This window comes from Gracilinanus agilis, chromosome 6 (genome assembly GCF_016433145.1).
Source record: "Gracilinanus agilis isolate LMUSP501 chromosome 6, AgileGrace, whole genome shotgun sequence".
In the NCBI taxonomy this organism is placed as follows: Eukaryota; Metazoa; Chordata; class Mammalia; order Didelphimorphia; family Didelphidae; genus Gracilinanus; species Gracilinanus agilis.
The window spans coordinates 30,856,470-30,872,377 of NC_058135.1; the positions used below are offsets into that span (position 1 = coordinate 30,856,470).

The 15,908-nt window shown below is 37.1% G+C and overlaps 1 protein-coding gene across 1 annotated transcript in view; it reads left to right on the plus strand.

Annotated features, from left to right (window-relative positions):
* Window positions 1–15,908, plus strand: part of ANKRD17 (ankyrin repeat domain 17) — a 159,470-nt gene that overhangs the window by 5,819 nt on the left and 137,743 nt on the right. Inside the window, exon 5 of the mRNA XM_044681597.1 lies at window positions 8–226. Within this exon, the coding sequence (XP_044537532.1) occupies window positions 8–226 (219 nt within the window). The remainder of the gene's footprint in view (window positions 1–7; window positions 227–15,908) is intronic.

A 15,908-nucleotide genomic window follows, 5' to 3' on the forward strand; every position in this document is an offset into this window, starting at 1 on the left:
CCTTAAGAAGAAGCCGCCGCCGCAGAACCCCAAGGCCAAGCGCAGCCGGACCTGCCACCCCCCCAGCAGCAGCGACAGCAGCAGCGATAGCGACCACGGCCCCGCCGGCCCGGGCCCCGGCGGCCCCAGCAGCAACAACAGCGAGGAGGACGAGGACGACGAAGACGACGACGACGACGAAGACGAGGAGGAGGAGGAAGAGGAGGAGGAAGAGGAGGTGTCTGAGGCAAGGGCCTGCGGGCGGGTGGGGGGCGCGGCTCACCTTGGCAGGGGGTGGGTAGGGGGCGCCCCGGCACGTGGGGGCGCGGGCTGGCCTGCCCGGGCCTCCGGAGCCGGGGCGGGGCCTCGGTCCGCGGGGTGTCACATTGAGGGGCCCGGGCCGAGGACGCAGTGGGGCCGGCAGCCTGTCACAGGCGCCTTCGAGGCGGTACTTTTCCATACCGGATCCACTGCGGGATTTTCTCTGGCGGGCGCGAGTGACTCCCGAAACACGGCATCCACCCCCACCCCCATCCCCCAATCTCCCACGAAGCATTTTCGGAACAACTTCACTTGACAGTGTGCATGCATTATGCAATAACCACCGAGAGATTGGGGGGGGGGGTCGGGTGCATAGGTCGTATTTGGGTGATATTGTAGTGGGTTTCTTTAGTGGGGTGAAGAGGCTAGGCCTGACTTCTATCTATTTTCTTGCCTGTGTGACTGAAGGAAAGGCTGATTTGGATCTGAAGGTTGCTTAGCCATCCATGTTGGGTGAATTGCTGGACTATTAAGCTCCTGGCTTGCCCCACTGATCTGATTTCATAATAGCGTTTCTTGGCTTTCCTCGGGTCCACTGGCAGGGGGCGATACCGGACCTTAATCCTCAAGGTAGGGCCCTGAAGCTCACAAATTAGACCAGTTCCTTCCTGAGATTTATTAGCTATTACTACTAGGGTTAGGAGCTTTTAAGTTGCTTCTTTCACTAACAGGTGAACATGTGTGGAGGCTATAGTGATCTAGGATTGGGGGAGAACAACTTTCTGGCCTGATATTGACATTCTCTTAAAAATGAGGTTTAACATCCCAGAGCATCTCTTTTCATTTATCTCTTTCTTACAGTGTGTAAAAAGAAGACACCCCATTTAATTCAGAAGAGATGCTAATTTCAATAGGATTTTATGTGTATGTGCAGAAGACATCTTCATGAATATCAGTTTCTCATAGGTAGCTGATCTTTGATTTCTGCATTTTATACATTGAAATAAACCAGAAACATAAAACTAATTAGTAGAATGCAATAGTGTGTAAATTAGTATTACCTTGCGTTTTATGTTCTTCTGAATAGATTTTGCTAGGCTAGAGAGAATCCATTTTCAGAACCAAAGAAATCAGGGCTGAAAATTAGGGCAGGGAAATAATTTTCTAGGAAGTATATCATAGACTCAATCAATCAACAGGCAATTTATTCATTCTTTACTATGTACCAGCTAGTGCTCTAGACCTTAGGCATACAAAACCAAAAAAATGATGCAATCCTTTCAAAAAGCTTATAGGTTATTGGGCTTGTAAGCTCATTATACGCGTGTAAATATACATATATATGTATATATATGTGTGTGTGTTCATATGTAAAATAAATATGAAATAAAAAGCAAGTTATGTTGGACATCAAGGGAACTAGCAGTTTGGGAGATCATGGATTAGAAAGTGCTTGAACTGATTTTGAAGGAAGCCTGGGCATTTTGGAGAGATGATAAAAAAAAAAGTGTTTTAGATATAGGAGGCAGCCAGTGTATCCTTACAACAGAGAAAGGAGGCCATCTATAAAGAAAACCAAGAAAAACCTGGTGGCTGGACCATCCGGAAAGGGAGTAATTAATGATAAGTAGGGTGGGGCCAAGTTGTTCAAGATGTAAAAGCTGAGTAAAGGAGTTTATATTTGATTCTTGAGGCAATAGGGAGCCACCGAAGTTTATTGGGTAAGGGAGTGATACCATTTCCTAAAGGAAATCAAAGTTTTGTGCAGGATATATTGGAGGGAGGAGAAACCATTAGGGAGTTATTGCAGTTGTACAGCTAAGAGATGATATGGGCTTGAGCTAAAATTAGGACTCTGAGTAGTAAGGATAGATGTAAGTGATGTGGAGGTAGAAAGGGCAATAAGATTGGGCACCTGATTGAATTTATTGGGGGAGGGAGAATAAGACACCCAGGTTAAGAACTTGAAATACTGGCAGAATGTTCTTGCTCTCAAAAGAAGTAAAGACATTTTTTAGAGGAGTGGGTTTTTGGGGAAAGAGAATAGATTCTGTTTTGATCATTAATCAATCAACAAACATTCATTAAACAACTCTTAAAGTAAGCACTTCTTAAAGTGCCAGACACTTCTGGGGCCTGGTGATACAGATAGAAAAGAATGGGAAGATCCTTGCTTGCAAGGAGCTTGCATGGACATGTTAAGTTTGTTGTGTCTGTGAAATAGCCATTCTTCTGTGCAATAAGTAGTTGATGTGGGTCTGGAGTTGTGGTCAGATACAACAGTTATAGGCATAGGAATAGTCACTGAACCTAGGTTACCAAATGAGAGCAAAATGGAATTTTTGCAAATCATAGAATGTGGGAAGGAAGAGTGGTATTGTTTAGATGGATAGCTGGAAAGGGACCTTCAAAATGATCTCCAACCTCCCCTCTTGTTTTACCAGTGCAGAGATTTCAATCCAAAGAAGTTCTATGACTTTTCCAAGGTCCTTCAAGTGATAACTGGGATTCAAACTTGACTGCGAATCCAGAACTCTTTCCACTGATTACAGGAAAATGTTAGATAAGAGTGAACTCTAGAGGCAACATGGAATAGTAGAAAGAACATTGGACTTGGAATCATTGAGGCCTCTGTTTGAGTCCCAGCTTAGATACTAGTTGGGTGTCCATGGGCAAGTCTCTTGCCCTCTTCGGGTTTTGGTTTCCTCATCTGTAAAACTGTGAATAACCTTTAACAAACAGTTATTAAGCACATACATGGTGTCAGGTCCTGTGCTAAATGCTGGGGATACAAATACAAAGAATGAAACAATCCAGATTCTTAAGGAGCTTACATTCTATAATAAGACCTGTAATAACTAACTCATGGCTACAGCCATGAAGATCAAATGAGATACTTTCTGTAAAATGTTTTGTAAACCTCAAAGAACTTTGTCAAAGTTAACCATTACTATTATAAATATTGGTTATTTTTCCTCCAGGAGGTCAACTGCCCTTTACACAATCTAGTTTGTTAATTTTACCTTTTTATTTCTATTAGTTTTTGTTTCTATGTGTTTGAACACTACCAATAGAATAATTCCCATAACCATCTTGCTTGTGTTTAGTACACAAAAACTGCTGAAGTCGGGCATCTAGGGGGTGATGTTGGACTTTCAGTTAGGAAGACCTGAGTTCAAGTGCCTGTTTGGATTTACCTCTGTTACCCTAGGATAGTGATGAGCAACCTTTTGAGCTTGGTGTGTCAAAATTTGCCAAAAAACCGAGCATAACTCGGGTGGTGTGTCACTTCGAGAAAAAAAAAACATAATTTCACGATATTTATAATTTAACAAAAATGTACAATTGTAATATATAACTGTATTTAATAAACCAAAATAGGTAAATTAATATAGGTAGAATTGTCATCTATAGTGCACAGAGTGTCTACACTACACTACAGCAAATGCTTCATCCTCGGCATATGGCCCCGTAGCCGCGTGTCATCGAAAATGGCTACACATGTCATAGGTTTGCCCTCACCGCTCTAGGCAAGTCACTCAACCTCACTGAACCTCAGTTTCCTCAACTCTAAAATAAACATAATAATAATATCTACTTCCAAAGCCTATTAGAAGATAAATAAGATAATATCTGTAAAGTGCTTTACTAAACTTAGAGCTCTATAAATGTTATTGTTGTTTTAGTAATAATTATAAAAGTCTCTTGCTTAAGCTCTTATTGACAGAATACAAATTTTTCCCAGGTTTATTCATCCTGAAAAAATTCTGTTGTTTCTTCCTTTAATTTGCCACCTTTATCTGACACTTAGAATGTTTTGAGATGGGGGATAGACCTTAGAGTTAATTGGCCCAAACCCCTCATTTTACAAGTGGAGGAATGGAAGCCTGTAGGAAATCAAGGTATTTGTCAGTGACAGAACTTGGGTATACTGGACCCTAAGCCATCACTCTTTGTACCACACTGCCCCTCTAATGTAGTAGGCATTCCATGAGCATTTGTTGAATGGATAAAAGGCCTCTTGTGTGTGGGGAACAAGTAGCCTTGACTTGAAGACAAATGTTTGTGGCAATAAAACCTGGGAAAAACTACTTTACATCACATTCTCCCAAACTGTTGTTCTTCAATGAACATTTATGAAATGCCTACTGCCTACTATGTACCAGGCACTATGCTAAACCCTGGGGATACGAGGAACAGTAAAAGACAGGCCCTGCTTTCTAGGAGCTCCCAGTTTAATGGAAGAGACAACTACAAATTTGCATTGTTTGTACAAAATGTATGTATTATGTACAAAATTGTACAAAATCCTGGATTTTGGTAGCTATGGGTCTTATCCTTAATTAGAATGGACTTATTTATGGATTATGTTAATCCATCTTCCCTTTTCTATCTATGAGGAAAATGAGGCCTAGAGGTGAAATTCTTAATGGTGACATTTGACCCTTGAGTTGTCTCCTCTCCTCTTGGCATTGCCTCCTCACTGGTCCTCATTACCTCATGTCAGAACTCTTACAATAACCTTCAGGTTGGTTCCCCAACCTAAAATTTCTCCCAGTTCCAATTCATCATCCATTCATTTATCAGACTAATGTTGCTAAAATGCAGGTATGAGCCCCTCTCCCTCAGCTTTTCTCTCCATTTAAATTAACGCTGTCTCACAATCATATCCATGATCAAATGCATAATTTCTATCTTTTAGCCCTTAATAATGTGGTCTCCTACTTATCTAAGTCTTCTTACACCTTATTTCTCCCTTTGTATTCTGTGATCCAGTGATAATGACTTTCTTAACTCTTGCTTGCATGATGCTCCTTCTCCTGACTGTGCTTATTCACTGGCTATCTCCCATGCCTGGAATTCTCTGCCTCACTCATCTTCTCTTTCCCTTCCTTCAAGTCCTAGCTAAAATCTCACTTTCTCTAGGATGGCTTAATGTCTTGTCATCCTTCTGATGACCTTTAGTTTATCCTGCATATGTCTTGTTTGTCTGTAGTTTGCCTGTCCCCACCCCCATCCCAAACTCCTTGAGTTTGAGAACTTTTTTCTGTTCTTTGTATCATTAATACTCTACACAGTAGCTGTCACTTTTTTTTGTTGTTCAGTTCTTAACAGTCGTGTCTGACTTTTTGTGATCTAATTTTGCTCAGGATCATTTAACTAGCTTCTGAGGCCAGATTTAAACTCAGGAAGATGTCTTCCTGACTTTAGACCTGGTACTCTTAGGCACTTAAATACTTGTTGATTGACACACATAATCAGTAGCAAAGACATAATTAGAATCTTAGTTTTGCTTGATAAAAATCCCATGTTCTTTATTCTGTACTTTTCTGTTGCTTTGAAGCACTTTGAAACACTTTCATTCTGTTAGGATTTGGCTGACTTCTCTTAATCAGTTCCTAGATACCATTATCTTCAAGGAATTAAAATTTTGGCAAAGTAAGCATTACCAGAAAGCATACTTTATCCAGACAGACTAATAAATGGCTCAAGATATTTACTTAGTGGATTTTGTTTGATTTTTCAAACATTCAATGGCACTCCATTCCTTCACAGGGGAACATTTTTTAGGGGACCAAAAAAATGTGGGGCATATATGGTGAGTATTTGCCATCCATATTAGTACTTTTTTCCATTACCTTGTCCATTTTCTGTAACTTTTAGGGTTGTTTTTTTTTTAATTCTTAATTTTATTGATTAAGAAAATTTTTCCATGGTTACGTGATTCATGTTCTTTCCCTCTTCTCCTCCCATCCTCTTCCTGTAGCCAACATACACTTCCACTGGGTTTTGCATGTGTTATTGATCAAGGCCTATTTCCATATTATTGCTATTTGCACTATGGTGATCGTTTAGAGCAGTGGTTCCCAAACTTTTTTGGCCTACTGCCCCCTTTCCAGAAAAAATATTACTTAGCCCCCGGAAATTAATTTTTAAAAAAATTTTAATAGCAATTAATAGGAAAGATAAATGCACCTGTGGCCATCACCATTCCCCCTGGATTGCTGCAGCACCCACCAGCGGGCAGTGGCGCCCACTTTGGGAATCACTGGTTTAGAGTCTACATCCCCAGGCATATCCCCGTCAAACCATGTGGTCAAGCAGTTGTTTTTATTCTGTGTTTCTGCTCCCATAGTTCTTTCTCTGGATGTGGATAGTGTTCTTTCTCATAAGTCCCTCAGAATTGTCCTGGATCATTGCTGCTAGTAGAGAAGTCCATTACATTTGATTGTGCCACAGTGTATCCGTACAAAGTTCTCCCTTCACTCTACATCAATTCCTGGAGGTCTTTCCAGTTCACATGGGATTCCTCCAGTTCATTATTCCTTTTAGCACAATAGCATTCCATCACCAACAGATACCAAAATTTGTTTAGCCATTCCCCAATCAAAGGGCATCCTCTCATTTTCCATTTTTTTGCCACCACAAAGAGTGTGGCTATAAATCTTTTGGTACAAGTCTTTTTTCCTTTTTCCTCTTTGGGGTATAAACCCAGCAGCATATGGCTGGATCAAAGGGCAAGCAGTCTTTTAAAGCCCTTTGGGCATAGTTTCAAAATGCCATCCAGAATGGTTGGATCAATTCACAACTCCACTAGCAATGCATTAATGTCCCTATTTTGCCACATCCCTTCCAACATTTATTACTTTCCTTTGCTGTCATGCTAGCCAATCTGCCAGGTGTAAAGTGGTACCTCAGAGTTGTTTTGATTCACATTTCTCTAATTGTAAGAGATTTGGAACACTTTCTCATGTGCTTATTGATAGTTTTGATTTCTTTATCTGAAAATTGCCTATTCATGCCCCTTACCCATTTATCAATTGGGGAATGGCTTGATTTTTTGTACAATTAATTTAGCTCCTTATATATTTGAGTAATTAGACCTTTGTCAGGTTTTTGTTATAAATATTTTTCCTAATTTGTTGCTTCCCTTTCTAATTTTGGTTGTATTGCTTTTGTTTGTACAAAATGTTTTTAATGTAATCACGATTGTTAATTTTACAATTTTCTAACTCTTGCTTGGTCTTGAAATCTTTCCTTTCCCAAAGATCTGACAAGTATACTATTCTGTGTTCACCTAATTTGCTTATACAATCCTTCTTTATATTCAAGTCATTCACCCATTCTGAGTTTATCTTGGTCTAGCATGTGAGATGTTGATCTGAACCTAATCTCTCCCATACTGTTTTTCAATTTTCCCAGTTTTTGTCAAATAGTGGATTTTTGTCCCAAAAGCTGAGATCTTTGGGGGTTTTACAATTAATGACAGTAATGGTTCAGTTGGAAAGATAATTGTAGAAGTGACATTTATGGGGGCAGCTGGGTAGCTCATTGGATTGAGAGTCAGGCCTAGGTTCAAATTCGGCCTCAGACACTTCCCAGCTGTGTGACCCTGGGCAAGTCACTTTACCCCCATTGCCCACCCTTACCACTCTTCCACCTAGAAGCCAGTACACAGAAGTTAAGGGTTTAAAAAAAAAAAGTGACATTTATTTTCCTAGGATTTGAAAATAGTTTAGCCAAGCTTGAGGTTATGTACGTTTCTACTGTGGAGCCATTAGGGGTCAGCAGCTGCCATTGTAATTTGCTTTGTTTGGGTTGCCAGATTAATTTATATACTTTAACCTTATTCTTTGATTATTCTACTTTTGGTAATGCTTTCAGCAGAATAGATTTTGTCTTGTTGAAAAACAAGTTACCAGAGATTCCAAAGGTAATTTGTAGATATAAATACTATTGCTACACTTTGAGCCCAACTTAGGTTAATAGTTTATTTTTTTACTTGCACCCAGAAATAGAAATCCCTGTTTGCTTTGCTGTCCAGGTTGGACCTGTTTTGTACTGCCCCCTCCCCCTTTTTATTTAATCTTAAACAAAAGATGTGAAAGTCATTTTATTATGATGTGGGTTTAAGTGTTGAGTAAGAAAACCTTTTTTGCTGCAATACAGTGGTCATTTTGCTCTAGTTGAAGGACAATGTCCTTATATGCTACTATGTAAATTCATTCAGACTCGTACAATATATTTAAAAGCATGCCATTTTCTTTTAAAAATAATGCTATATATGTAGGTTGTTTTTTTTAAATGCTTACCTCCTATCTTAGAATCAATACTGTGTTTTGGTTCTAAGGCAGAAGAGCAGTAAGGGCTAGGCAATGGCTGGTTAAGGGACTTGCCCAGGATCACACAGCTAGGAAGTATCTGAGGCCAGTTGAACCCAGGACTTCCCATCTCTAGACTTGGCTCCCTAAATAGACTTAAACTACTGACTTCGTTCTTGTTAAGAACCAGATAGTAGCAGGACTTGGTGGGGAGGAGTGGAAAGGTAAAATACCAGGAAGTTTATTCATTTAAATATTTTTGTTGCTTACATCAGGTACTAAATTGTGCTGAATTTAGACTCAGAAGACCTGGATTTGAGTCTTGCTTTATTTGCTTAATACAACTGTGATTTTGGAAACTTATAGCAAGAGTGTTAGGCCTCCCAGAATCTTTAGTGTTGTGATGCTGTGGCCCTTCATTTTTTGGTTTTCACTAATTTTTTTTTGGAGCTCCTTATAAATTCTACAACATATGATCATAGAGAATTTGCCTGGGCCAGCCTAATGATTTGCCCAAGTCTCCCAAGTGTCAGAGATAGGTATTGTGAAACTAGGCAGGTCTGTTTTCTATCAGCTACATATACCTTGTTACTTCTCAGCAAAAAGGCATAAGCTCTTATTCCATGTGGTCTGGGTGAAAGGAACGGCAGATTACAAATGTTCAAATTAATACTTCAAGGATTTTATTGGTGTATTTATTTATTCTGTTAGTTCAGATAGGAACATATCTACCCCATTTTATTTCCTGTGACTTAGGCCTTTCCATAAGTCTTCCTTAGCACTGACACTGGTGTGGAGACCAATAGTTAACAAATGTCCATTAATTATTTCCAGTTCTTGCTTATCTGGCATAATTAAAAATAAACTATCATTTATTTTTATTTTGCCTTTATTGCCAATCACGTCCTTCCCTTTTGCTTTATCTTGTGATCCATCTTTTGAGACAAAGAATGAAAAAGAAAAAGCAGAAAAAAGTAAAAAAAAAAAAAGCAATTCAGTACAACTAAGCAACACACCAACTGAGTCTGGCCATATGTGCAAAGACACATAGTCTTTCCACTGAAGGGGGAAAAATGTGGGAGATACCTTTTCTTATCTGTTTGGGGTAGATACTTATTTTAAGTGCATCATTGGTAATACCTTGCAGCCAATTCATACTTTCTCACACTTTCATTTATTATACTTTCTACTGACATGGCCACAACCCTAGTTTAGGATCCTCATTACCTCTTGCCTGGACAATTGTGGTAGCTTCTTTGCCTTGAATTTCTCTCCTCTTTTAAGCTACCCACCACACAGCTTTCCAGATGATTTTTTCCAAAAGACCCAGAGTAGGTTTTATTGTATCTCTCTCTAATAAACAAAATAACAAAACAAAACATCTTCAGTGAACTCCCTGTTGCTCCTAGGATCAAATATAAATCTCAATTTGACTTTTAAAACCTTTTCGTAACCTGGCCCTAATCTACCTTTCCTGCCTCATTATACCCTATCCCCTTCCTTTCTCAAAATGATCTAGATAAAGTAGCCTTGTTGTTGCTCACATAGGACATTCCATGGCCCCAATTCAGTGTCTTGGCATCCTATGTTGGAATGCTTCTTATCTCTGCCTTTTAGAATCCCCTGTTTATTTAGAACACTGCTCAGTTGTTACTTTCTATATGAAATATTTCCCATTCCCTTAAATTATAGCCCCCCCCCCCAAAAAAAAAAAAGGAAGACTTTTCTTGTATAGGAATAGGAACTGGGCCTTTGGTTTCATTTATATAGGGAACTATCAGGTGAGGAACTCCTGTTGGCCATTCAAGTCCTAGGGAGTTGTATAGAGGACTGAGTGTGATTTGTCCAGAATCACAAAGCCAGTATGTATCAGACAGAATTTGAAGCAAGTTTTTGATATCAGCTCTTTAAATACTGTACCAGGCTTTTCTCTTTATCTTCAATATATTTTTCATATATTTATGTACATGTTTTCTCCTATGATAGAATGGAAGCTCTTTAAGGTCATGGACTGTTAATTTTTTGCCTTTGTATCTTTAGTGCCTGGTTCGTTGATTGGCATATTGCAGACACTTAATGCTTTTGTGTTTGTTGATTGATTGGTTATCCTTTGGGTGACTATCAACTTTTTCATTCTTTGGAGACTGATATTCAGTGATGGCTTATTATCACTGGAAGAATATTGTTGAAAAGTTTCAACTTATTAAATAAAGGAGTTTTAGATTAGTAAATAGCACTTTCATGTCTGGATATAATGTTGATATAATGTGTAATTAAGAATAGATTACTAAACACTTAAAAATTATGTATTGAGGGAAAAGGCAATGTGGTTTTTTAAAGGGAAATCATGGTTGATTAATTTATTGGAGTTGTAAATTTATTAAATACAATTACTATGCAATTGGAGATGAGGTCTCCTGTAGATAGGGACAAGGAGGAAAGAAAAGAAAGGTAGGGATAAATGGGCACTTTGAAGAAATGTAAAAATTAATGTTTCCTACAGATAAATGCTTAGAACAGATTTATTTAGCATCTTAGTGATCTAGAGCAAAGTTTTTAGCAAAAAACATAAGCACGGAATACTGTGCATTTCTCATTTATTAAACTTAAAGATATGATGGATAAGATTTAGAGATAGATGATTGTAATAGATGAGATGTGATTGGGACTATGTAATGCAAACATTTTCTTTCAAACTTCATAATCAAATAACCTTGCAGTTTTTATATTAATAATAATCTTAAAACTTTCCATAATTTCCTAATTTGTTATTCTTATTTGGCCTATTGTATAAGGCAGAAATATAGCAAGTTACAAGACATCAATTCAAGGGTGAAATGAGCAAATTCCTTATATGTAATATTTCTCATTCTTGAACTTATTTGAATTCAGATTAGGCTTTTATTATAGTACTCATCAATTATTATGCCTATGCTTCTTTCAGACTAAAAACTTCTAATTCTTATCTGAAGTGACTATCAACTTTTCCCCCCCAAACCACATGCAAAAGAAAAATCTCACTTAGATCAATGACCTGGGTTTACTTTTTGGTCGGCCTATCCCCTATAAAGTGCTTTTTCTTCAGAAAAGATTTCGATTGGGTATTCTGAGCTGTTAACAAATTTTAAATAAGCACTCTTTTTTTTTTTTTTAAGAATTTAATTCTCATTTACCCCCAATTACATGTAAAAAAATTTCCAACACATTTTTTAAAAAAGAATTTTGAGTCTAAAATCTCCCCCCTCCTCCCGTAAGCAATCTGATATATATTTTATATGTGCAATTACATAAAACATTTTTCCATATAAATCTTTTGTGGAAAGAGACTTGATTTAAAAAAATTAAGAAAAAGTAAAAATAGTTTGTCTGGATTCATACTTCATCAATTCTTTCTCTAGAAACAGATGTCATTTTTTATCATGAGTCCTTTGGAATTGTTCTGGATCATTGTATTGCTGAGAATAGTTATTGACAATTGTTTATCTTTCAGTATTGTTACTATGTACAGTCAATGTTCTCTTGGTTCTGCTTACTTCACTTTGCTTTAATTCGTGGGAGACTTTGCAGGTTTTTTTTTTTAAGCTGCTGTTATTTCTTAGAGCATGATAATATTCCATTTTGATAAAATATATTAACTTAGTCAGCCATTCCCCATTTGAGGGGTTCTTGCCCCCAGAAAAAATGCTGCTTTTAATATTTTTGTACATATAGGTTCTTCTTTTTGTTTTTTATCTCTTTGGAATGCAAGCCTAGAAATGGGCCAAAAGGTGTGGACCTTTGGGCATAAATCCAAGTTGCTTTCCAGAATGATTGAATCAGTTCACAGCTCCACCAACCATATATTAGTCTGTCCCCCCCTACCCCCCCCAAGGAATGCTTGGAAATCTTCTATTTTATTAAATGCTTTCCCCTGAAAGAATATAGTTAGTTTTCTGGGTTTTTTGGTTGTAGACCTAGTTCCTTGCCTTCCTTCTTCATCGTATTCCATGCCTTCTGGTTCTTTAGTGTGGGTGCTGTCAGATCCTGTGTAATCCTAATTGATGCTCCATGATATCTGAATTGTTTCTTCCAGCAGCTCACAGTAACCTTTCTTTGGTCTAGGAGTTCTTAAGTTTGGCTATGATATTCCTGGGATTGTCAATTGGGGATTTAATGCTGGATAGAGGTGATGCATGAATTCTTTCAGTCTCCATTTTACCCTCATGTTCAAGGATTTCAGGACAGTTTTCTTGGATAATTTCCCGTTGTATGATGTCTAGGTTTTTTTTTTTTTTTTTTTTTTGAGTTCATGATTTTTAGGTAGTCCAGTGATTTTTAAATTCTCCTGGATCTATTCTCCAAGTCACTCATTTTCTCTATGAGGTGTCTCATACTATCTTCAATTTTTTCATTCTTTTGATTTTGTTTTATTATGTACTGGCATCTTGTGAGGTCATTAGATTCTAATTGCCCAATTCTAATTTTTAAAGCCTGAATTTCTTTCATGGCCTTTTGATTCTCCTTTTCCTTTTGGTACATTCTTCCTTTCAAATCATTCTCTTCTTCCAATTTTTTTTTTTTTTTTTTTGCATCATTTTCCAGCAGATCAATTCTGACTTTCAATGCCTATGCCTTTGTTTCCAGATGAACTATTTTGCTTTTCAGGCTACTATTTTCCTTTTGCCATTTTTCTTCAATCAGTTTTATTTGATTTTTAAAGACCTGCTTGAGTTCTTCCACAACCTGCATCTAATTCTCTGGGTTTTTTAACGCCGTTATCAGAGCCCTGGGCCTTTTGTGGTGGGTCAGAGGCAAACCCTCCCATCCTTCCTCAGAACCCTCCTTCCTTATGGAGAAAGCAAGCAATTTGATAAAGATTATATGCAAAACATTTCCATGTTAGTCATGTTGTGAAAGAAAACATAAACCAAAAAATACCCCCAACAGTTAAAAAAAGTATACTTTTATCTAAATATCTATCTATCTTAATATAGATATCTATGTATCTATCTGTCTCATTGGTTCTTCAGAATTGTTTTAGATCTTTTATTGCTGACTATAACTAAGTCATTCACAATAATTGTACAATACTGCTTTTACTGTGTGCAATGTTCTCTTGGTTCTACTCACTTTACTTTGTTCATGTAAGTCTTCCCAGATTTTTCTGAAAGAATCCTACACATTATTTCTTTAGTACAATAGTATTCATCACAATCATATACCAACAACTTGTTCATACATTCCCCAATTGATGAGCATCCCTACAATTTTCAATCCTTTGCCATCACAGAAAGAGCTGCTACAAATATTTTCGTGTGGGAAGGTTTTTTTCCTTTTTAATATATTTTTTAAAGTCTATTTGGGATATAGATACTGCAGTGTAAGTGCAGGGTTTTTTGCTCTTTTGGCATAGTTCCAAATTACTCTCCAGAATGTTGAATCAGTTTATAACTCTACCAACAGTGCATTAGACCCAATTTCCCACATCTCCAACATTTGTTATTTTCCTTTTTTGTCATATTAGCCAATCTGACAGGGCTGAAGTGGTACCTCAGAGCTGTTTTAATATGCATTCCTCTAATTAATAGTGATTTAGAAATTTTTTCATATGAATTTTGTTTTTTCCTTTTTGAAAAGTGCCTGTTGATATCCTTTGACAATTATCAATTGAGCACTTGTTTTAAATTTGACTTAGTTCTTTATCTATTTGAGAGATGAGGTCTTTATCACAGAAACTTGCTGTAAAAATTTCCGTTTTCCACTTTCTTATTAATTTTGGCTGAATTGGTTTTATTCGTGCAAAAACTTTTTAATGTACCATAATCAAGATTATCCCTTTTACATCTCATAATGCCATCTATCTCTTGTTTGGTCTACAATTCTTATCTTTACCATACATCCGACAATTAAAACTATTCCATAAGCCTCTGATTTGCTTATGGTCTCACCCTGTATGTCTAAGTTATGCACCCATTTTGACCTTATCTCGATTATATAAGGCAGGGGTCAGCAACGTATGGCTCTCGAGCTATATCTGGCTCTTTTGAGGGCCAGATATGGCTCTTTCTGCAGGAGCCACAAAGTCAATTTTTTTTCAGGCACTGTTACAGGAGCGGCACTGTGAGCACTGTATGGCTCTCACGAAATTACATTTTAAAAAATGTGGCGTTTATGGTTCTCATGGCCAAAAAGGTTGCCGATCCCTGATATAAGGTATTCGTCTATACCTAGTTTCTGCCAAACTGCTTTCCAGTTTTCCTAGCAGTTTTTGTCATATAGAGAGTTCCAATCCCTCAAATTTGAATATTTGCATTTTTCAAACATGTTGTGTATTGTGTACTTCATCTATTCCACTGATCCACCTCTTTTTATTTCTTAGTACCAGATTGTTTTGATGATTGTTACTTACAATACAGTTTGAGATCGATCTGATATGGCTAGACTACCTTCCTTCACATTTTTTTCCCATTAATTTATTTGATATTCTTGACCTTTTCTTCCAGATGATTTTTATTATTTTTTCCTATCTCCATAAAATAATTTTAGGTAGTTTGATTGGTATGGGACTGAATAGATAAATTAATTTAGGTAGAATTGTCATTTTTATTTTGTTGATTAAACTTACCCATGAGCAATTAATCTTTTTTTCCCGTTGTTTAGATCTATTTGGGTAGAAGGTGTTTTGTAATTGCTTTCATATAGTTCCTGGGTGTCTTGGCAGGTAGACTCCCAAGTATTTTATATTTTCTACAGTTACTTTAAATGGAATTTTTCTCTTACTGCTGGATCAAGACTCATGTGTAGATAATGTAAATTTTTATTGATGACATGCCATTTTTGGCAATAAAATCACATAATAATTGAAACATTTCCAAACATCTGTTTTCAAAAGATACTTTCCATAGCATGAGTTTCTTTTGTAAAACTGTTATTTTTCTCATTGTTAAGGTATCTTTGATCCAGAATTTATAGAGAATCAACACAAATATAGCATAAAAAAATTATTTCTCAGTGGATAAGAGGTAAACAAAAATATAAACACATTTCTTAAAGAATTGCTAATTATGAAAACCATGTGAAAGATTGTTCTAAATCACCAATAAGAGAAAATAAAAACAAATCTGAGATTTATTTTGCATTCAGTGCTATACCAAAAATGACAAGATAGGAATAATCAGTCTTGGAGGGGTTGTGGAAAGAGAGGTAACACCAATTGTGGTCCTTTGAATTGGTCCAGCCATTCAGATTTCAGTTTGGAATTTGAAGATATCCCTACCCTCTAACCCTAGTCCTTTACTCCAAGAAGATCAAAGGTAGAAAGATTCACCATATACTAATATGTATTTGTGCTTGTGTGTATTTGTATAGTAGCAAAGAATTGGGAGTGGGGTGGTGCGGGGCAGGTTTAAGGAATAACAACAGATTGTGGCACAGAAGTGGGATGGAATATTACTCTAAGTCATAAATATAAAGACCATAATGAGGCCTGGGAACATTTATATTAAGTAAAGCAATCAATTATTTCTATAAAATAATCAGGACTAGAAAAACAGCATATACAAGAGCCACAACATGGAGAGAACAGAA